The sequence below is a fragment of the Micromesistius poutassou genome (genome assembly GCF_964030765.1).
Source record: "Micromesistius poutassou genome assembly, chromosome: 16".
Taxonomy (NCBI): Eukaryota; Metazoa; Chordata; class Actinopteri; order Gadiformes; family Gadidae; genus Micromesistius; species Micromesistius poutassou.
In genome coordinates this window covers 1,056,149-1,078,806 of record NC_140286.1, presented here as the reverse complement: position 1 = coordinate 1,078,806, position 22,658 = coordinate 1,056,149, and the positions used below count along the sequence as shown (strand labels likewise).

Below are 22,658 nucleotides of genomic sequence, written 5' to 3'. Positions count from 1 at the left end.
TCCGATTGGCCAGCTGGCTGAAAACAACGAGTACTCTCTTTTTTTGTTTTATCCCGTCGAAGTTAAACGATAGTTACATTAAGTAGGAAAAGTATGGATTAAATGTACTTCGTTATGGAAACTCATAAAATGTGTTATTTCGTGTTGCTTTTGCGGTCTTTTAAGCTGTAGGAGGATCTTTATTTCCAAAGTAAAAGAAGTACCTACCATTGTTCGAACTGGATCGCCTAACGTAAGTCAACAGCTAACAGGCTAACCACAACGTGTGCGGTATTCTGTGTTAAATCACTTTTTACTATCTTGTGTGAGCCGTCTCTGCCGCAGTTTAACTAACTCAGATGAAATCGCTTCAGGCTGCAGGGAGCTGGCTGTCAGCTCCAGCGCCTCCCTTACAATCAGCGTGACTTGAAGTTGCAGGATCCATAATGTACGAACATTGACGATGAAGATATTTCTTCATCCAGCAGCTAAAGGATGTTATTCGTGAATGTTAGTTTCAGTGTCCTTTATTGCCCTTTTTGACTGATGCAGCCCTGCGTTGACGTATGCTCTATGTCTATCACACGCTTTTAGGTTTTCCAGATTACCCCCATCTGTGTTGAGAAGTTATCGGTGAGTAGTACTCTCAAACATATGGTTGTTTTCGGTGTCTGGTGTGCGGGTTCACTGCTGTAATGCGACTGGGTGTTTCCATCACGTTTGCTGTGGCTCTCATGCGGTCTTAAAGTGTATTTCTGGGAGACACAGACTTAATCTGGTCAATTGTGATTCATATTGGCCTGCCTGCCTGTTCGTGTTTTCATGGGATTGCCTGGATAAAGAATTAAAGACTATTAACCTGTTGATTCATCGGCTATTGCTTGAGGCATGATTCCCTTGTCCTCTTTCACGACTACTATGTGCCTACTACAGATTACAGCTGTTTCCACACACTTGGCTCATAATACTGGCTGAATGCGGATTAGCAGACCCCATGTATATGTTATGTACTTGACAGACTACCAACGCCTCAGGGTTTTTTTAAGCTTACGATGATTCATATCCAAAGAGCAGCAGTATAACAGGCTAGGCAGACAGTGTTTGTGCAGTGTTTTTTCCATTCTGAATATGAAGTGCATGGGAAACTACTAAAAACTGCAGAAGTGGGTTGTGGTTCAACACATGACCATAACTCATGTCAGTGTATGCAGAAATGCACTTCTTGCAGAATTGTAGTAATGCAACATTTGGCCAACACATACTTGTCATTCGCAACTTGTAGTGCTGGATCACTGCACAATCTCATGCATTGTAATGCTTCTAAATATATCTCCCTGTTCGGTTCAAGAATGGAGAATATAGGCCTATATATATATATATGCAGTCTGCACAGCTTATCTTGTGTGGTTCCTGTGCAGACTCAGTTACCCCATGCTTAACATTGACAGCTTATGATCCATAGTTAGATTTTGGGAATAATGAGAACCAGATGTTAGGCCCTAGATTTGCAATCTTCTTAAAGAGGCGTAGTCAAAATAGCCTCTGATTAGTAATCAAATGAGAAAGTAATATGATATGCACAATCCGCCTCTGATTTACTTTGTCTAGCATAATCCCACATGTTGTGTATTTGAACATTTGTTTGAATGGTTATGCAGTAAAATGACCACCCAAGACTAGGATGAGAAAACATGGTTGTGTGCAACATAATTATTGTGCCGAATGACTCATCATAGCTAATATAATCACCAGTTCAGTGAATCAAGTTATGCCCTAAATAAATTCTGTCTTATTTTTGCAATAGCTTCTGACCCTTTCTTTGTATTGCTAGCTTTCTCAAGCAGGCCACTCCAACTGTGCTCCTGCTCTGAGATTTTCTTTGCTGCTTTGTTTGGTGAACTTGGAGAGCAAGAGGGCTGGGTTTGGTATGACCTCATACATGAATGAGGTAATGGTGGACTCCAACCCTTCTTGGAGGTGTGCTGCTTGGGAGCTTACTCTTTGCTTTACACTCATTACGGTGTACTATAGTTTCTCCCAAACTATAACTTCGAGGACTTTCTGCAAACTTAATCAATATTCAACACCAAACATATTTTCTGTTGTAAACCAAGCAACGCCATTGCTTTTCTTTTATTTCTCACTGTCAGAGCTTCAGCCTAAGCCCATGTATTTGTGCATGCTCATGCCGTATCCACAGGCACGTGCTCCTCATCCAGTGTCTACAGCGTGTACAGTACACGCCCCTGAACCGGGATGATCTCCGTTGACAGGTTGCCTGCGATTTGCCCCCTCCCACCAATCTATTCTGTCCACCTCCTCTCTCTCCCTTTCTCCTGCCCTCGCCCTGCCCTGCTTCAGCATGCTGCTGTTTGGTTGGGGTTGCCATGGCGCGGCGTGGCCAGAATGAGGATTTACACACAGCATCTTGTGTTCTCTTCACAGAGGGCCGCAGAGAGGAGACGGCCGAACGGCGACACACGCACACACGCAGTGAATGAACCTAGTATGGACAGAACACTCTCTGGACTCTGGAGACTCTTTTTAATACTCATGGAGGCTTCAGCCCCCCCTCGCTCTAGCTCTCTTCAACTACATCAACCCTTCATCAAGGAGCTCATGTGAATATGGCTCTACCGTCCTCGCCCTATTCCGAATAGGGAACGTTTCTTTTTTCCGCGTCCAACAATTTTTACTGGAACAAACTGGGATTTTCCCCTCATAGTATGCACTACAATGGATGAAAAAGGCTCTATGCTTAGCGTCCAAGGCGAGGACCAGTCCTTTCATATCCGCTACAGGTAGGCATCCGTCCTCTCTCGACTAATACAGGTACAGAGTGCTAGTCTTGTCTAGGTTGTTTTCATGTGGGACTATTGATGAATTAAATGTTGGCGCATTAAGGCAAAGACCCGTGTTATTACCAGCCTCATAACACCGGCTGCCCATGTGTAGGTCATACTCTTTCATCTTGAGTGGCCTAGTCAAGAGACAAATAGTGCTGTTATCAGTCATTTGGAGTCGGTGATTGAAGCTCCGTGTTAAATTAGACTAACGCCCTGCGTGACCAAGCACGTCTTTTCCTAAGTAAGGAGTTAGCTTGTTGACTAAAGGCAGGGTGCTGTGTTTAAACAGACGTGAGCCAGCTGTCCCCACCTGTCCAGGTACGGAGACTCTTAGAGCAGTGGAGACCTTTCAGACACCGGAGGGACCGCTCCAGTAAACATCAATAGTTAAACAGGCCCGCTGAAACATTCATTACCTCTTGCTTTGTTTTGCCACTGTGAATGGACCTGGAAGGGACACCTGTTTGCTGAGGGCTACGATCAATTCTATTGGAACAACATATGTACTGTCTACCGCCAGCTTGAATGTCCTAATAAAGCTGCTTATCAATGGCCACGAGTGTAATCTGAAAGTTGTCCCGTCTCTTCTCTCATACTAATCTCAGGTGACCCAGGTTCCAAATAAAGATAATAGAGAGAGAGAGGGGACTGGAACGAAAGAAAAGTGGATTAGCTGTACAATCGCTGATCGGGGAGGTACCTAGATGCTCTAGGTTAATACCACGCTGATAGCATTGGCTTCACCTTGAAGGGTGTGTGCTCCCCCCCCAAGTCTGCTGACATAGATTCTTCAAATACTTGATCTCCCTTAACCTAGGTTCAGTAAATAATTCAGTGCTGTGTTAAAATGGTGTATAGGCTAAGGATCTGAATTCAATCTCTTCATGCCTCAGAGACAAAGAAGAAATAGAAAGGGCTGCCTGGAGTTTTTCCCCTGGTGGAAACCTATTTAGATGCCTCTGCCATGTGCCATGCACGGCTGCTGCGGCTGTTTTTATAAGGGATGGAAAACAATCAGGTAGGGCAGAATTTGCAGAAACGACCGTTATTATCCTGGAATAGTACGATTATAGGCAAATTAAAGGTGTAAAGCAGATGTTTACACATTGCCTGCACTACCCTGCCTTGCTGGGTTGGAGGCACGATTGAACGGAACAAGCTACTTTAGTTCTTAAGGTTAGCGGTGGGCATCTGTGTAATTTCAGCAGCACACCATCGATGAGCGTTTTGTTGAGTAGCCCCGATGAGCCTTTTATGATCCAGGAAGTCCTGGTGTTCTTCCTGAGTTCAAAGCCTTGAGTGGGAACAAACAGGAGCCTTGGAAGTCAACAAACTGAATGAGGCTGTGCAAAGCCAATCTTGTTTATGAAGTTTTGGGTGGGCCTTGGCAAAACCAAATGTTTGCTGCACGACTGCAGCGGTTGTAGAAACATGCTCTGTAATCTGCCATTAATCAGATAATCCTCCTATTCTCAACACCCCCCTTTTTGGTTGCCTGGCTCCACAGTCAGTCCACACTTTGTTCCGAAAGGGTTTCTGTGCACAGAAATGTCGTCTTTTGTGGCCGTGACACAGAGAACGGTGTGCTGTACCATTTGCCTCCATACTTTTGAGTTCCCAGGCAGACACAATGTTGTATACACGTGATATTGACCAATGGCGACAGGAAAGGACTGCTTCTACCATAACAAACAAGGCCCACGCTCAACCTGGGCCATTGTTCTGTGTAGTCGAGGAGGAAGTGGCTGAACAGCGCTCCGTGCCAAACGCCTTTCCTTGGAAGAGGGGCTCTGGTGGTGGACTGTGGGTGGAGTTTTCCCCCCTTGTCTGTTTCCCCCTCCTCCCCCTTCCCTTCAGTGCTTGTTGTCCACGCAGCACGAGTACCCTTTTCCATTTTCCCTCGACCAGCGAGTGAGCCCTCGCTTCCTGAGTACCTGAGTTTTCCATATGGTGTGTGGTGCCAGATGGGCTGCTGCCTCTCCAGTGGGACTATAAGAACATGAGGACCAATTTCTGCACTGGGAACATGTCCACTTAGGGCTGTGTGTGTGTGTGTGTGTGTGTGTCTGTGTGTGTGATTGTGTAAAGGCACTTTAACTTCTTAACCAAGGTTGAACAGGTACAGTATAAATTGTAGCTGTACTTTTGTCTAAGTATTCACGTAATGGCTTTGGTTCTCAGGATATAACAGCGAGAGGTTTAGGGGCGCAGAGACGCAGTGTGTTAACTAGGGATTGACCGATATGGATTTTTTTAGTTATAGGTATCTTGAGCAGATATTTAGAGCCGATACTGATTTTGCTCCCTCAATTTACATCCTAAAAATGACACAATGATGATAACAAATGTTACAAATCTCAATTTAAAAAAGCAACATTTATTGAACTGTCTGTAAATCATGCCAGGGGGAAAAAAAAACAGCTGCGTGTATCGGCCAATTTCCGATACACGTAAGAAAAAAATGCAAATATCGGCCGATAAGATCATCGGGACGATAAATTGGCCAATCACTAGTGTGTTAAGAGCGCTGTGGTCCGTGCCGGGGCTAGGATGGAGGCGTCCTGCCTGGAGCTGGCCCTGGAGGGGGAGAGGCTCTGCAAGGTGGGGGACTACCGGGCCGGCGTGTCCTTCTTCGAGGCGGCCATCCAGGTGGGCACGGAGGACCTGCAGGTGCTGAGCGCCATCTACAGCCAGCTGGGCAACGCCTACTTCCACCTGCACGACTACGCCAAGGCCCTGGAGTTCCACCACCACGACCTCACGCTGACCAGGTGAGAGCCAGATCAGGGGATTGTGGAGAAAATGAACAGACGCGTATCTTGAGAAACATATTTTTGGGCCCTTCATGCCATTTCCAAGATCTTTCACCTTGGTGACATTGTGTGTGTGACGAGTCAGAAAATCAACGGTGTGATTTATTTAGATTTATTCCCGCAGTCAGATGTCTGATTCCCCCGTCTCCATGATCCCGCTGCTGGTCTCATCCAGTCTCAGCAAACCCACCCAAACCCCCCCACGCTCGTCTCCAGCTCCTGCCTCACAACGTGACAACGTGGCTAACCAATCCCCCCCCCCCCCCCCCCCCCCCCTGTCTAGGACCATCGGTGACCTGATGGGCGAGGCCAAGGCCAGCGGGAACCTGGGCAACACCTTGAAGGTGCTGGGGCGGTTCGACGAGGCGGTGATCTGCTGCCAGCGGCACCTGGACATCTCCAGGGACATCGGCGACAAGGTGAGGCGGACACACCGGATGATGACGTGGAGTTGCGTGGAGACGCCCACGGCTTGTGTCCACCACCGTGTCAACCCTGCTGATGCGTGGGTCTGTGTGTCGCTTGCATCGTGCGTTTGACATCGCTCTGTCCTCTGTGTCTGTGTCTGTGTCTGTGTCTGTGTCTGTGTCCATGTCTGTGTCCGTTTGTGTGCGTTAGGTGGGCCAGGCGAGGGCCCTCTATAACTTTGGGAACGTGTACCACGCCAAAGGGAAGAGCATCTGCTGGAGCGGCGCGGAGCCGGGGGACTTCCCCGAGGAGGTCATGACGGCCCTCCGGCGGGCGGCGGAATACTACGAGTGAGTCGGAGCGCTCCCGGGCCGGCGGCGGCTCCTTATCTCGCTTTATCTGATCTGATCTCAGACCAGCCTGCCCGAAATACTAGACTGACCCGTCTGACTTGGTTGCTCTCCAGGGCCAACCTGGCCATCGTGAAGGAGCTCGGAGACAGGGCCGCGCAGGGAAGGACCTACGGTAACCTCGGCAACACGCAATACCTCCTGGGGAACTTTCGCAGCGCCGTGTCCTCCCACGAACAGGTATTGTCGTGTGACGCTGAAACCCATTTTATTTGTGTTTTGGCTTCTTCCATATTTTTGAAAGACGCAAGAAGCGTGATTATGCGATTATACATAGTGTTGTGTTGTTTTCCTCGCACCTCTTAGCGCCTACTCATCGCCAAGGAGTTTGGCGACCGCTCGGCAGAGAGACGGGCATACTGCAACCTGGGGAACGCCTTCATCTTCCTGGGGGAGTTTGAAGTGGCCTCTGAGCACTACAAGTAAGCCTACCGTTCAGGACCAAAGCAAGGGCACATCGTTAACAAGGGAATGCAGTTTGCAAATACTTTATTTTTTGTGGTCTACTTTTCCTGACTCATGCATGCATCTCATAAAGACTAAAGAGGATTATCTGCAGTGTCTCCCAGCAAACCGATGGATGAATGAAAACGTTTGTTAACAACATAAAAGAATCACATCATTATATCATCACTTTGTATTAGAAAGGACTCGGTACAACTTTGGTCAGAAGAGCGTTTGATGTATAAAAGAGAATCCCCTGTTTGCCGTCCCTGTGACCTCGGAGCTGTTTGGTTAAGGATCATATAAACGAGAGAGTGAGAGAGACGGGAGGGAACCAAGGCTGTGTTGCTTTGTGTGTGTCCCCCCCGCAGGAGGACTCTGCAGCTGGCCAGGCAGCTGAAGGACCGGGCGGTGGAGGCCCAGGCCTGCTACAGCCTGGGCAACACCTACACGCTCCTGCAGGACTACGAGAGGGCCATCGACTACCACCTCAAACACCTGATCATAGCCCAGGACCTCAATGACAGGTACGCACGCACTCTCTGTTACCTTTTACTCTTTTTGTTCTTTTAAACACATTCCTGGGATGCTTGACTTGAGGTAGAAAATACAACAAACACAGGAGGAACCACTGCTGAACACGCACACGCACGCACGCACGCACGCACGCACGCACGCACGCGCGCGCACACACACACACACACACACACACACACACACACACACACACACACACACACACACACACACACACACACACACACACACACACACACACACACACACACACACACACACACACGCACACGCACGCACGCACGCACTGTGCAATGACAAATAAAAGGATTCTGATTCTGCTCATGGCTACCTCCTATCAGGACACGCTGGTGGTCACTTAGTGGTACAAAATGCGAAATAGGGACTTCACTAAATCACAAAATGGCCCTGACATTTCCATAGAGATTAAGGAAACCGCCTAGTCAAATACTGGCATCGCTGACAACAATGCAACAGCCACTGTGTTATCCTCTGAAATCTGTGTTCCGGGAGACAATTGGCACAGAAACACAGCGTGCCGTAGCCATGGAAGCAAGCGAACAAACTGGATCAACTGAGATTGTACGAGATTCTACCCGACCTAAAAAAAAAGCCACGTCCTCTTCCGCAAAAAGCTCCACGACCAGAGCCGCGCTCCAACACGAGCACATCTTGTAGTAGAAAGATGGGAGACCGCTCAGAGTCCAGAAGGATTTCACAACAGAGGCCACATGAGCTGGTGTTTACTGGTTTATAAGTCAATAAGTCAATTGCAAACAATAATCAGGATGAGGGGGGTAGGCGGAGACAACACTCTGCCATATTGTGAATTTGCGCTGCAATACCCGTTTTAAATGCTTGGTGTCAATCTTACACATTGTACCTTTAACTGGGATAGAGACCATTGCTGTATTGCTTACCCAGTGGACAATAGGGTTAGCTTTTAGTCCGTCTCCTTATGGACAATGGTCCCAGACAAAGAGGGGTGTCTACCACAACAAGGCTTTATTGTTGCCTTTGCGAACAAGTTCCCTCTGTTTGAGAACATTGCAGCGAGGTATGTGTGTGGATAAGTGGAGCTCCGTCTGGCCCGCAGTGGATGTTGATGTCCCTGTCTGATAGAGTGTTATGCTTCTGGGATACATAGTATAGCGCCACGGTTTGTGTGGATACGTGGAGCCCAGTTTGGGTTAGTCTGTAAATTTGATGGCTCCAAGAAACGGAAACTTGGACACTTGTAGTATAACACTACTGTGTGGGCCACACTTCAAATAAAGACTCTCACAACGACGGTACTTCATGGAAAAAATGTTGCACGCGGTTGGCGTTGGTCGTAACCATGGGGATAACAAGCCCCCCCCCCCCTCCTTCCTAGAACAGTCAGCCCAAAACCCGTTTTGGTGCTGAAACAGGGGTTCACCTGCGCTCTTAAGACGACATTGAAACGGGAAAAGTTTTAACATTAAACGGAGGAATGTTGGTCAGTATGACCTCTCCATGGCAATGTTCTCTGGTATGGCCTGCAGGATCGGGGAGGGGCGAGCGTGCTGGAGCCTGGGCAACGCCCACACCGCGCTGGGCAACCACGACCAGGCCATGCACTTTGCAGAGAAACACCTGGAGATCTCCAAAGAGGTACAAGCATGGACACACTACACACACAACACACACAACACACACAACACACACAACACACACGAAACAGAACCGCTGCAGCATTAAGCTAGTCCTAGTGGCTCCATTTTTAAGTGCGTGAAACAAAATATATTCACTCTATAAAAAGTTATTTTGAGAATAAGAATCATATAATTCTCCAAATGTTTATATTTCAAGTGTGTGGAGCATCCAGCATTGGTCGTATTGTTGCAGAAGACGTCTTCAATCTCCATTATGTTTAATATCGTATCCTCTTTAGCATCACTCATTTTCCTCCATATAAAACAACGTATCATACATCAATCAATGTAATTGTATCTAATTGAGTCAATCCCTGAACTTCGTAATAGCTGGAATAAACTCCCTGAGGATTTAAGACTTGCCCCAACTCTGACAGCTTTTAAAACAAGACTGAAGACTTTTATGTTTGCTTTAGCTTTCTGCTAAATCTTAAATCTACAATGCTTCTATTTTTTTATTTTATTAGTAACTTTGCCTTTATTTTCTCACTTTCTAAAATGCATTTTTATTAACTCTGCCTTTCTAAAATGTTTTTTTTTTTACTTTGCCTTTATTTTCTATCTATTTTACTTTTTACTTATCTATTATTTTATTTTATTGTATGACAATGTTTATATGTGAAGCACTTTGAGTCTGCCCTGTGTATGAAAAGTGCTATATAAATAAAGTTGCCTTGCCTTGCCTCGCCTTGCCTTGGTCTTCCAGACCGGGGACCGAAGCGGCGAGCTGACCGCCCGCATGAACGTGTCGGACCTGCAGACGGTGCTGGGGCTGAGCTACAGCACCAACAGCTCCACGCTGTCGGACAGCAGGGAGACGGAGCACGCGCTCAACGGTACGCACACGACACACGACACAACAACGGCGGCTTGTTTCTAACGTAGAGTGAAGGACCGAAAGGGGGGAGGACTCAGGTGGGCTGACGGAGCTTGTCCTGTGTGTGTGTCTGTCTGTCTGTCTGCAGGAGCCAGGCCGCGGACGGGCCGGAGACACAGCATGGAGAACCTGGAGCTGATGAAGCTCACGCCGGACACCAAGCTGAACGTAAGACGCACGCACGCGCGCACGCACGCACACACACATACACATACACATATGCACGCACGCACGCACGCACGCATGCACGCACACTTTGACACAGACTTTGACGCGTGCGCACACGCACACACACACTTTGACACAGACTTTGACACACACACACACACACACACTCACACTCAAAACACTTTGACACACACACACACACACACACACACACTCAAAACACTTTGACACACACACACACACACACACACACACACACACACACACACACACACACACACACACACACACACACACACACACACAACAAAACAGTGACTGTTACCAGCACTATCCTGGTCACCTTGTTCATCTCCTCACTGTAACCACGCCCCCCCCCCCCACTAACCTGGCTCTCCTCCTCCCGTCCCCCAGGGTCAGAAGTGGAGCAGCGACATCCTGACCAAGCAGTCCAAGCCCAGCCTGGCCAAGACCTCCTCCAAGCTCTTCTTCGTCGGCCGGCTGCGCGGCAAGAAGCACAAGCCCACTAAGGTCCTCCAGGACACCAGCAACACCCTGGACACCAGCCAGACGGCCGCCCCGGGCCCGCAGAAGGTAAAGGAGGCCGTCCATACCGATACGGGGGGGGGGGCTGCTTAAGCCGCGCAGCACGCAGCTCATTCACCGCCAGACAAACCAATCACGTCGGTGTATCTGATATAGGCGGGGCCAAAAGCGTTGCTGTTTTACAGACCGGATACGGCAAGAGTCGTATCTATTGGTTAGCTCGGCTGGTCTGGATACGTCCCCCCCCCTTGTAGTCGTCTGATTGGTCGTAGTGTTATCCAATTGCAGTGCAGTGATATTTTCAAACGCACGCTTGGTGCCGCCCCTCGAGTCGGGGCCGTTTTCATCCCTCGTTGCCGGACCCTACAAGCTTTCTAGACGTGGCTCTGGATTCCCAGGCTAGGATCCCTGGGTTCCATGTTTCATGTTCTCTTCTTCTTCTTCTTCTCTTGCGTGTGTGTCCTCCAGCGGCCCAGCCCCGAGTCGCTGGGGGACGAGGGCTTCTTCGACCTGCTCAGCCGCTTCCAGAGCAACCGCATGGACGACCAGCGCTGCTCCGTCCAGGACAAGGGCAGCCGCCTGTCGTCCATCAGTGGCCCGGAGCCGCCCCCCAGCAGGGGCTCCTCCTCCTCCGGGTCGGAGTCCACGGCGGCGGCGGCGGCGGGGCCGGGGGGGGCGGGGGGAGGGGCCGGCCTGCCGGGCCTCAGGCTGCACCAGCAGAACGGCAACCAGGCGGTGCTCAGCCACCTGATGGCCAACGCCGACAACGCAGAGCCCGACGACAACTTCTTCGACATGCTCGTCAAGTGCCAGGTAACGGGGGTGGGGGGGGGAGGGGAGGGGAGGGGGGGGGGGGGGGGGGCTTGTGGTTATGGGTTGTTCTTTGGTCGGTGTGCTGTGGTTTTGTGTGTGTGTCTAGGATTGGCTTTAGTTGTTGTGGTGTTTCCAAAACCAGGGCCTCCGCTTGGCCTTTAGAATTCTTCAAAAGTCTTTAAATACGATTTTTGACATGTTTTAAAAATGTCATTTGTTGTTTTATCGTGACAACTATGAAGTGGGATTGCTTTGGACTCTGCACACGATTGCTAAACCAGTAATATGAAAGCAATAATGGCATAAGTGAGCGTTTTCAAACCACGTTGCCTCATTCTGAAAAAGGTGTGCAAAGGACAAGTCTGCTTACATTACGCGATTTGGATCTGCATTTCATGAGGAGAAACCTCACCTCTCGGGTTAATAAGCGCCCATTTGAACTGATTCGAAAATGTGAATACATTTATTTTCTATGCAAGTAATTCTGGGACTTTTTGCCATGACATATGTCTTAAACCACATTAACAATGGATTCAAAAAGGTATTCAAAAATATAATTGTCCCTGATGTAACCGTGAGAACAGTTTCCGTTACTCAAAGTAGTCGCTGTAGCCTCCTCTCCTCTATCAATCAAAGGTTAGTAAGGACTTTAAATAACCAAATTCTGTAGTCATTTGCAAACCTATTTTCCATACGGACAAAGTGCTGTTGTATTTAGGTACCATGACACCAACACTGCCTCGCCATAATGCAGGACCCACCTCTGGGTCGGCCCTGGGCCCTTGTGTTTCCACATGATGTTTAAGCCCCTTAAGTCCCGAGGCCTGTATGCTCACAACCTGCCTCCTTCCCCCTCCCCCCCTCAAGGGCTCCCGCCTGGACGACCAGCGCTGCGCCCCTCCCCCGCCGCCGGCCCGCGGCCCCACCGTTCCCGACGAGGACTTCTTCAGCCTCATCATGCGCTCACAGGCCAAGCGCATGGACGAGCAGCGGGTCACCCTGCCCTCGGCGGGGGGCCCCGCCGCCGCCCGGCCGGGGGCCCCGCACTGAGGCACCGCCGCCGCCGCCCCCCCCAGTCTGTGGGGGGGGGGGGGCCCTCGGGGCCCGTGGATGACGAGGAGCGGGGGACAGCACGTATTGGACTGTCTCAATACGTGGTTCTCTACATCATTGTCCTTAGGGGACAGTACTCAGCACTGCCAGCTATATGTATCATATGAGGGGCGGGGGGGGGTTGGGTGAGGTAGAGGACTCCCTTGGGGGGGGGGGCCTCTCCCGCCTGGTGCTTTCTGGGTAATTGTGTTTCACTTAGAACTGGATTTGCACTTCTTGCGCACGGATCATAACGGAGCAAATTATCACTGCAGTCAGAGACGGCTTTTTATTTTTACACCTGATTTTTTTTTTTTGATAATGTAATCCTTTTAATTTCACGTTTTTAACCCGCGTGTCTTTAGATGCTCACCTTCAGATGGGATGTATTTATTCTAGCTTTTGTAAAAAAAAAAAAAAAAAAAAGCATTTCCAATGCCGTCCTACCACTTTCTACCTTTTCTTTTTAAACATCATGTAGCGTTATTTGCGATTTAAGGTCCATGAAATGACACCAGAAAGGTACAGCACACTTTCCGTGTATTTTTTTTAATAATTGTGTGTATGTCGAGTATTGGTCTAATGAAGGCGTTGTCTCGGTCAGGGAATTGGACCATTTCAGACACACCGTCTCCTAATATAAAAAATATCAGAATAACTTTTAACCTATGTACAGATTGTGATGTTTTGTAACACTAGTTTTTTTGTTGATCAGAGGAATAAAGCCTCAACTCTTTAGAGAAGGGGTATTGTCTTGTCTTTTTATTGTGAACAGAGGGTGGAGAAGATGTTTTTAGCATCTGAAGTGTGAAATACCTTTTTATTCCATTGATAAACCAGTCATTTACACTTCAATGAAGTAGCATTAACTTAATCACATAATGAAACACATAGAAAATGGGCTGCGTTCATTTCATAGAACCATCAGTTCACATGAAGAGGCAGTGAAATAAATACACCTCTGCGTTAGTTTGGCCACTTTTTAGTCCAACGGAGACACGGTACGTGAACAATAATTTAAAAAGCTTTAGATATGAATCAACTAGAAGGGTCAATTAGTAACAAAAATCCCAAAGAAAATGTGCAAACATACAATACTGGCATTGAAATGAACATAAAAACAACTGCGTGCGTTTTAAGATTTCAATGTGCATATAACGACCCCTTTTTCCACGGCAAAGGACTCCGACCTACTGAATCCTGATCGCCCTCACACAGCATTAGACCACCTGTACGATGTTAATCCTGCACCCAACCACAGGATGCACAAATAAACAACAAAGCATATTTGTAATTCCCTTTGGAGCCATATGTTAGAAAACAAAAACTAATTGCAAGCGATTTCAAGACAATGTAACAGCTTTCGAGCGAAACGCTGTTTTTTTTTACATTTACATCAAGCTAGTTTATACAAGGTCATCCCACTATGTACAACGCTGAGCTCTATAGAATAAGAACGGTTACACTATACATGAGAAGGTTGAAGGTAGAGTGAATGACGTATAGTTAGGCTATAGTATAACTTTACACATCAGTACGCCTGATGTATAGATGCATTGAAATGTACATTCACAGCCCCGCCTTTATATCAACATCTCAACAATGACTTCAAAAATAGCAGCATAATATAAAAAATAATAGAGAAAGACTTGACTGGACAACAAAGGGCAGGAATGCATTTCATGTCAAAACCGTGAACCAGAACCTGACCTTTAAAAAAAAGACCCCGATTTCCGTTCCATCTTTAGGAGTTTTCTTTACGTAGGGGAAACTGCAGGAAGGCACCATCATTTATATTCGGTGTAATCAGATCATGTACTCAGTGCTGTGCCTGGAGAGCAGTGGGCGTGGTTAGAGAAATAAAGATGTGAGGGACTTGACCAGATGAAAACAAACGAAATGGAGGAAACTTAGCAAGCCGAACACAAACCAAAAAGCAAGTCACGTGACCAAAACTGTCCAACCAGGGCCCATGTAGATGCCTGGCAGATTTTGTACGCATTAACATTTCCCAGGGGATAAAAGAGACGAGCCTCGTCCACTGGGTGGGTGTGCAGTGTGTGTGTGTGCAGTGTGTGTGTGTGTGTGTGTGTTCTGGTTTGTTCTGGTGTGTTCTGGAGTAAGCAGGCTGCATGCCAGGGGGGGCCTGACAGGCCAGTCATGTCTGTGTGACGCAAACCGTACAGCAGTAGTGTGTGTGTGTGTGTGTGTGTGTGTGTGTGTGTGTGTGTGTGTGTGGCTGTGGGGCGTGTAAAGAAGCTGGTTCGAACGCTAGTCGTGTGTGTACGTGTGTTTGTGTGTAACTGTGTGCATGTATGCGTGTGTGTTTGTGTGTTTGTCTGTGTATGCGTGTGTACGTGCGTGCGCGTACGTGTGTGTGCTGTGTGTGTGTGTGTGCGTGCGCGCATATGTGCGTGTGTACGTGTGTGTGTGTGTGTGTACGTGTATGCATGTGTGTGCGTGTGTTTATGTGCGTGCGTGTGTGTGTGTGTGCGTGTGTGTGTGTACACGTGTGTGTGTGTGTGTACACGTGTGTGTGTGTGTGTGTGTGTGTGTGTGTGCGTGCGTGCTAGGGCTTGTGCGTCCAGAGTGTCACAGTGCGGTCGGCGGAGGACGACAGGAAGGACAGGTCGTTGGGGTGCCACCGACACTGGATCACCTTATCCCCGTGCTCGCCCACCACCGTCACCGGCAGCTGCTTGGTCAAGTCCCCTACACACAGAGAGGGAGAGAGAGAGAGAGGGAGAGAGAGAGAGAGAGAGAGAGAGAGAGAGAGAAGGGGAGGAGAGAGAGAGAGAGAGAGGGGGGAGAGAGAGAGAGAGGGGGGGAGAGAGAGAGAGAGAGAGAGAGAGAGAGAGAGAAGGGGAGGAGAGAGAGAGAGAGAGAGAGAGTTGAAACAACATACACACCCTGAAAATGATACTTGCATAGATCATAGCCAAGAGTGTGGAGGGAGGGAGGGAGGGAGGGAGGGGGCAGAGTACCGGTAATGTCAAGATGATGTGTTACGAAACCACAAACTTTCATTAAAGCTGGCCTAAGCCCACCACTCTATAGGGACAGAGAGTGTCAGCTTTCCTTCAGGGGATGAGAGACAGCGGGGGGGGGGGGGGGTTGAGGAGGGACTCTGCTGTGCTGGACGTTAGCTCTGCGGGCGCGCCCCTCCTGCCCTCTAGTGGTCAGACACAGATCCGTGGTCCGTAAGACCAAAGCACTTTTACATTTTCACTGTTCATTAGTTAACCTAGCCAGTGGGGATTATGTTACAACTTAGTGAGTAAGCAGCAGCGACTCTGAGTGAATTGTTCTAGACTAGTGTATTTTATGAGGAGGTAGGGGGGGCGAGGAGGATGCGTCTCGCTGGAGGACGCCTACAGGTTTAGACTGCGGACATAAAGGCTTTGAACCCACAACCCTTTCGGCGAGGAGTCAAACCACCCCCCAACCCCCGACTCGGACCAAGTTCCTTTAGGTCGGGTCGGAGTCCCGACGTGGGTGTCAGAGACTGTTGATCTTAAACACATTGCACTTTCTAAAATGCTTCTTTTTTTTTTTTTTACGTTGCCTTTATTTTCTATCTTCTATTTTACTTTTTTTATCTATTATTTTATTTTATTGTATGACAATGTTTATATGTGAAGCACTTGTGAGTCTGCCCTGTGTATGTTAAAAAAGTGCTACATAAATAAAGTTGCCTTTCCTTGCCTCGCCTTGACTACCCTACCCCCGGGGTTGGGGGGGTTGGGGGGGGGGGGGGGGCCCTTACCCTGGAGGTTGGTCACCATGACCTTGGTGTCGTAGGAGCCGGTGAGCAGGTAGTGGGCCCCCGGGGAGAAGCGCACCGAGCGCACGTCGCTGCCGTGGGGCCGGTAGCTCTGCACGGTGCGCCCCCCCCGGATGTCGTACAGCATGCAGGCGCTGTCCTCCTGCCCCGTCGCCAGGAGACGCCCGCTGGGGTCCACCGCCACCGAGGCAACGGGGCTGCCTGTGGGGAGAGACCGGGGGGGGGGGGGGAGACGGGGGGGAGACGGGGGTGAGGCTCGTGGTTTAATGGGAGGGGTGTGTGTGTGTGGCTGTGTGTGTGTGTGGCTGTGTGCGTGTGTGTGTGTGTGTGTGTGGCTGTGTGTGTGCGTGTGTGTGGCTGTGTGTGTGTGTGGCTGTGTGTGTGTGTGTGTGTGCGTGTGTGTGGCTGTGTGTGTGTGTGGGGCTGTGTGTGTGTGTGTGTGTGGCTGTGTGTGTGTGTGTGTGTGTGTGTGGCTGTGTGCGTGTGTGTGGCTGTGTGTGTGTGCGTGTGTGTGGCTGTGTGTGTGTGTGTGTGTGTGTGTGTGTGGCTGTGTGTGTGTGTGTGTGGCTGCAGTTGTGGCTGCAGTTTAATGGCTGCAGTTTCACTAATTACAGGATCTATTGTCGTGCTGGACCAGGTTGAATTATTTGTAATAAGGCTGTCTCTTACTTAAAGACTTTAGCTGTTATTAAGTTGTACACAAAATCGATTGGATTGTACGAGATGCCTAATGAGGCTCAGATAGTTAGGATTTAATCAGGGACGGTTATCTGTGGGATTTAAATGACACTACTACCGATACTGCTTATCGGTTCCTACACTTATTGGTACACTTATTGGTAGGGGCACGCGTTGGGGCTAGGAAACCCCCTTCAAACGGTGTGTGTGGGACATCTACAACAAGTTTTCCAACTCTATGTATGTATTTGTAGCTAAACTGGCTGAGCTGAGAATAGCTTCAATGTATCAGCTTGTCCATTATCATGATTTCTTATAACCTTCAACATAAGAATGCATCTGCATTTTATGAATGCATTATGAAGCAGGAATGCACTATACTTTATAAATACCTGTAGTTGGGATTGGGAGAGTTATGAATTATGAGTTTTCACATTTATATTGTGCTCAGTACTCTTTTGAATCATTTTGCAAGGTTGCCAGAATTATCTCCCTTGCTAGCAGAGTGTATTGCACTTGCCGCAGCGGGAATTGTCTCCATCGATCCAAGTCAAAAATAGCCACACTGAAGAACCCTTCGTTCTCTCAGCCATGAGTCCGTGTGTTAGCGTGTGTGTGTGTTTGCTTTTGTACTAAGTGTGTGTAGAGAAAACCCTGCAACCACGACAAGGAGAAGTAGAGGCCACAGTCAGCTCTGTTTGCACTAGCAAATTATAGTCTGTAGAAAGTTGAAACCCGGTACATTCTTCAGCAATGATAGCTGAAGCAATACCAGACACGTCAAACCATAGAAACATTCTAGTATTTCATCATTTAGTACCAGTATCTATTCAGAACCAGTTTTTACTTTATTGTGTTCATTCATTAAATTTTCCGTAACTTGACAATCATGTCAAGTGTTTGTTATTTAATAAAAGTTAGTTTAAAAAAAACATGTATTTTAGTCTCTATTCCAACCATAGGTTACTACCGCTTCTCACCAGAGAGTTTTTAGCAGGATCTCTCATTAAACTCCCACGCCCCCTCTTCTTCACCACCCTTCACGCTTGATCTGCTCGCAAAGGGCCCCATCTGTTTTTCAAATAAATCTTCCTTGTGGATGACCACCAAGAGTTTGGGGCCCCTCCCTGGTGGAGCGGGGTGAGAACCGGGGGCCCCTACCTGAGCCGTGGAAGGAGGTCCCCACCACGCGCACGCAGCTGGGCACCCGCAGGTCCCAGAAGCGCACCGTCTTGTCCTGGGACCCCGAGGCGATCATCCAGCCCCCCCACGTGTACAGGGACAGGATGTGACCTGGAAGGGACGACACCGCTTTCACTTTCAAGATTCTTCTCCTCACTTTCAAGTGCCCTCCATAATCTGGCTGCTCCATACCTCTTCTGAGCTCCTCCGGCCTTACACTCCCTCCCCAACTCTCCGGTCGTCTTCCTCCTCCCTGCTCTCCACTCCCTCTGCCCGGCTGTCCACGACGGGGCTCAGAGCATTCAGCCGCTCTGCCCCCCCCCCCCCCCCCCCCCCGCGCCTCTGGAACTCTCTCCCACTATCCATCCGTACTACAGAGTCTCTCCCCACCTTTAAAACATCAAAGCTCACCTGTTTCCCGACTGGCCTATCCCACTTAACTCCACCTTTCCAGACAATTTAATGAATATGTTGCATTGTTTATTTTTAAAATGTGTTTTGTTTTAACTATATTTGCCCGTTTTAAATTGCTTGCTGGTCTTACTGTGTGTTCACACCCACTTCGCCCCGCGACACGTTTCAATGTTAAGTGAACGTAGAGACGCGTATCGGGCGAAACTTTTTGTCGCCGGGACCCGCGACAAGATTTGATTGACGGGGCGAAAGTTTTCCCCAAGACGGGCGGGCGCGTTCACGTGGATTTTGTCGCGCGAATGAGCGACAGCTTTCGCAGAAGTTGAAATATTTCAACTTTTTTGCGGCATTCGCGTTGAAACAGCCAATCAGCGTTCACTCCCTGTGGGTAACGTGGGTGAAACGTGAAACAGCCAATCACCGTTCAACCGTTCAGTGAACCGCAGCTTTGAGGAGAAAGTGATTGTTGCCGTTTGCGACTCCCGGAGCTCTATATCTATATATAATATATAAATATCTATATCATATAATATATACGATATATTTAATATCACGGCACAAAGCGGTGTGCGCCTCCGGATTATATTATTAACCCATAAACGACGGGCATTCCGACGTCTCTCCCTCTTCCACAACAGGTACAGACACACATCTCGGCCATGGTTGATGAGAATGAATTGGCATGAATGACCGTTGGCAGGCAAAACACTCCGCGAAAATTCGCCCCGACACGTTAAGTGCACACAAATAAGCACACATTAAGCACAGCGAAAGATTACGCAGCTTCGCGCGACAACATACGCAGCTTCGCGCGAACAGGCGAAAATTGTCTATTTTGGTGTGAACGCATAGTAAGGCGACCTTGAGAGTTTTGCGCCCTGAAATAAAATGTATTATTAACACTGTGTTGGCATGGAGGACACTACCCCCCACAGGGGACAGACCAGGGCCGATGGGGACATGACCGGTTCGTTCTGATGCTGATATCTATTTGTCTATTTGGTACGCGAGAATGTGACGTCATTTCCTGGCTTGCAGCACTTATGGCGTTCCCGTTTGTCATTGGCTAGTCATTGTTAATGTTAGCTATAGTAGCCTCTTTAGCAAACCAGCTCGAAAACAAACTTAACATAACTTTACATTGCATTGCACGCACAGCAAGACCGTGCAATGCATACATTGGTGACCGGGATAAAGTAGCAAAGTAATCAAGTGTGTAAGAGCATTTAAAATCAACATTAAAACGACCAGCGTGGCACAAATACAAAGAAAATAATCCTCTTTAAGGGCGACGCCATCTTTGTGGTCGAGTCGTACGGTCGGCCTCGCTGAACTCGCTCTGCTCTCAGAATCCCGCGTGGGACCGACCCAAAGGGGGCGTTCCTCCGTGAAATGCCGCAAGAAAGCTGGGAGACTTTGGCCCTGTCCCAATTCTCCCCCTTCCCCTAGATTTCAGCCCTAACCCTAGATTTCAGCCCTAACCCTAGATTTCAGCCCTAACCCTAGATTTCAGCCCTAACCCTAGATTTCAGCCCTAACCCTAGATTTCAGCCCTAACCCTAGATTTCAGCCCTAACCCTAGATTTCAGCCCTAACCCTAGACTTCAGCCCTAACCCTAGATTTCAGCCCTAACCCTAGACTTCAGCCCTAACCCTAGATTTCAGCCCTAACCCTAGATTTCAGCCCTAACCCTAGATTTCGCACGTTCCCGTGAAAGGGGTAGGGTGTCCCAATACTTAAGGGAGCTAAGGGGGAGTGCTGTTTTTCCCTTAAAAATCAACCCTTCAACGCTAGCCCAGCTCGGGAGCTGACTTGAAGCTAAGGGCACTCAAAGCAAAGTGTTCTTGTCAAGGGGAGAGAAATGGGACTGGGGCCTTACACCTAACGACTCGTACGGGCTGGGCGCACCATACAAACGCATGGCAGCATGAGCCTCTACGGTCCCAGTGCTTCTACCTACCTCCCTGTGAGCTTCTGTGTTTCCACATTCTCCCTGCGTCTGCCCTCAGTGGCCCCCCCCAGTAGCTCTAGGCTCTCTGGTACCTGTGTGTCCGCTGAGCGCGTGCAGGCCCTGGCCCCTCTGACAGTCGGTGGTGTAGATGTTACAGTCGCCGGCCCCGGCGCTGATCAGGATGGCCCCCCCGCTCTCGGGGCCCTCCATGAAGGCCAGGTCTCTGATGGTGCCGTCGTGCATGCTGAATTCCAGGTCGGGGCCTGGGGCACGACGAGCACGCACACACACACGCACGCACGCAGGCACACACGCACGCGCGCACAGACACGCACACAAATGCACACAAACACACACACACACACATAAAGATGCACGCGCAAGCACACACACGCACACACGCACGCACGCGCACAGACACGCACACAAATGCACACAAACACACACACACATAAAGATGCACACGCAAGCACACACAAACGCACACGCGCAAGCACACACGCACACAAACCCACAAACACACACATAGATTCACACAAACGCATGCACACAGGCACGCAAGCACACATACACACACAATGTCAACAACATTTCCTTCACCCTCAAAATCAAACCACTTCTGTAGTGGAGACAACAGACTCTGTAACCATGTAAAGAAGATAGAGAGAGAATAAAATACATGCATGGATCACTCCCTACATCTAAAATACTATAAAAAAAAAATATATATAAAATACTAAAATACTATAATACTACTACAAAGTGCACCTATTATTAGTATTATTATTATTATTATTATTCACTATGAAGTGATGATGATGTGAACCCTAACCACTGCTCGACCGTCCCGCCCTGGGGGTCAGGCCCACGTACCTGTGGCGTTGCAGGTCTCTGCGCTGAAGGGCAGGACCTTGACATACTTGTCGTTGGAGCCGGTGGCCAGCAGCTGCCCGCAGTGGCTCCAGGCGGCGCAGTAGATGGAGCCCTTGTGGTGCTTGTTCCTCTTGAACACCACCGCCGGCTGCTTCAGCGGAGCGGACTCACTGAGGGGGAGGGGGGGGGGAGGGGGAGGGGGGAGGGGGAGGGGAGGGAGGGGGGGGCAGGGCGGAGGGACACACACGTTTACCATCAAGGACAGTCGGGGTTATTATCACACTAGGAGGTGAGATAAAACCATCCCGCATGGGGAACTTGGGATTAGGTAAGAACACAACGAAATATTCTATATTGACTGCATTTGAATGTAAAATTATTAGTGCTGTCAAACGATTAAAATATTTAATCGTGATTAATTGCATTAATTTCATAGTTAACTCGCAATTAATCGCACAGTTTTATCTATTCTAAATGTCCCTTGATTTCTTTTTGTCCCATTATTTTTTCTCATTTTAATGCTCTCATCACCATGGAAAAGTGGATCAACCATGCTTTGTGCAAATGTTTTTTTTTTGCTTTATTTGCTTTACGCAAATTTGTATTGAAAACAGACAACATTGGCATATACTGTAGTGTTCAACTTCACACTAACATTCTCTTGGAGCAGTCATACACACTTGGAGCGAATAATCTCTCACACGATCAAAAGGGTGAAAAAAAAAAGTAAACAAATAAACGCAAATAAATCTTGCGATAAAAAAAAAAAAGAAAAACAGAATTCAAGAAAATATTGACTGCGTTTGAATATGAAACGATCTTCCGACATTATAACACCGAGTACGATTAACATTCAGTCTCTCCCTAATGCCAGAGCCCATAATGTTAATGTGCAGACGAGTGCGAGGGGGGGCTATCTGCTGTGCAGATGCCCACCGGCCCACCTGGTCTCCAGCGTGTCCGGGTAGGCGCACACCCGGAGGGTTTTGGAGTTGGAGCCCACGGCGTACAGCCCGCCCGCCGGGTGGAAGGCTACGGCGCGGATGGCCTGCGTGTCCTCCAGGGTGTTCACCGGCACAAACAGATCCAGGGGCTTGTCGGCCTGGGGGGGGGCGAAAACGACACAGTGGTGAGGCGTGTGTGTGTCAGGGACACACTGTGTTAAC

At 48.7% G+C, this 22,658-nt stretch overlaps 2 protein-coding genes across 4 annotated transcripts in view; one reads left to right on the top strand and one right to left on the bottom strand.

Moving 5' to 3' along the window:
- The first annotated feature begins 51 nt into the window (after positions 1 to 51).
- gpsm2 (G protein signaling modulator 2) lies at positions 52 to 13,346 on the top strand. Of its 3 annotated transcripts, XM_084481335.1 has the most exons (15): positions 52 to 232; positions 574 to 612; positions 2,425 to 2,780; positions 5,375 to 5,596; positions 5,922 to 6,057; positions 6,257 to 6,396; positions 6,513 to 6,636; positions 6,763 to 6,878; positions 7,272 to 7,427; positions 8,964 to 9,072; positions 9,820 to 9,949; positions 10,079 to 10,158; positions 10,573 to 10,752; positions 11,173 to 11,517; positions 12,385 to 13,346. In XM_084481335.1, exons 3-15 carry the CDS (start codon positions 2,716 to 2,718, stop codon positions 12,565 to 12,567), a joined length of 1,986 nt encoding a protein of 661 aa, XP_084337461.1. In that variant the 5' UTR covers positions 52 to 232; positions 574 to 612; positions 2,425 to 2,715; the 3' UTR covers positions 12,568 to 13,346. The 3 variants fall into 3 exon arrangements, with proteins under 3 accessions (XP_084337461.1, XP_084337462.1, XP_084337463.1); XM_084481336.1 differs by lacking the exon at positions 2,425 to 2,780; XM_084481337.1 differs by lacking the exons at positions 52 to 232; positions 574 to 612; positions 2,425 to 2,780 and adding an exon at positions 4,710 to 4,944.
- Positions 13,347 to 15,145: 1,799 nt separating this feature from the next.
- The window catches only part of wdr47a (WD repeat domain 47a), a 19,409-nt gene continuing 11,896 nt past the window's right edge, over positions 15,146 to 22,658 (bottom strand). The window contains exons 12-17 of the mRNA XM_084480850.1: positions 22,437 to 22,594; positions 21,493 to 21,662; positions 20,712 to 20,882; positions 18,233 to 18,364; positions 16,376 to 16,594; positions 15,146 to 15,321 (exon numbers count right to left, since the gene is read on the bottom strand). Coding sequence (XP_084336976.1) covers positions 15,179 to 15,321; positions 16,376 to 16,594; positions 18,233 to 18,364; positions 20,712 to 20,882; positions 21,493 to 21,662; positions 22,437 to 22,594 — 993 coding nt within the window. The 3' untranslated portion in view covers positions 15,146 to 15,178. The remainder of the gene's footprint in view (positions 15,322 to 16,375; positions 16,595 to 18,232; positions 18,365 to 20,711; positions 20,883 to 21,492; positions 21,663 to 22,436; positions 22,595 to 22,658) is intronic.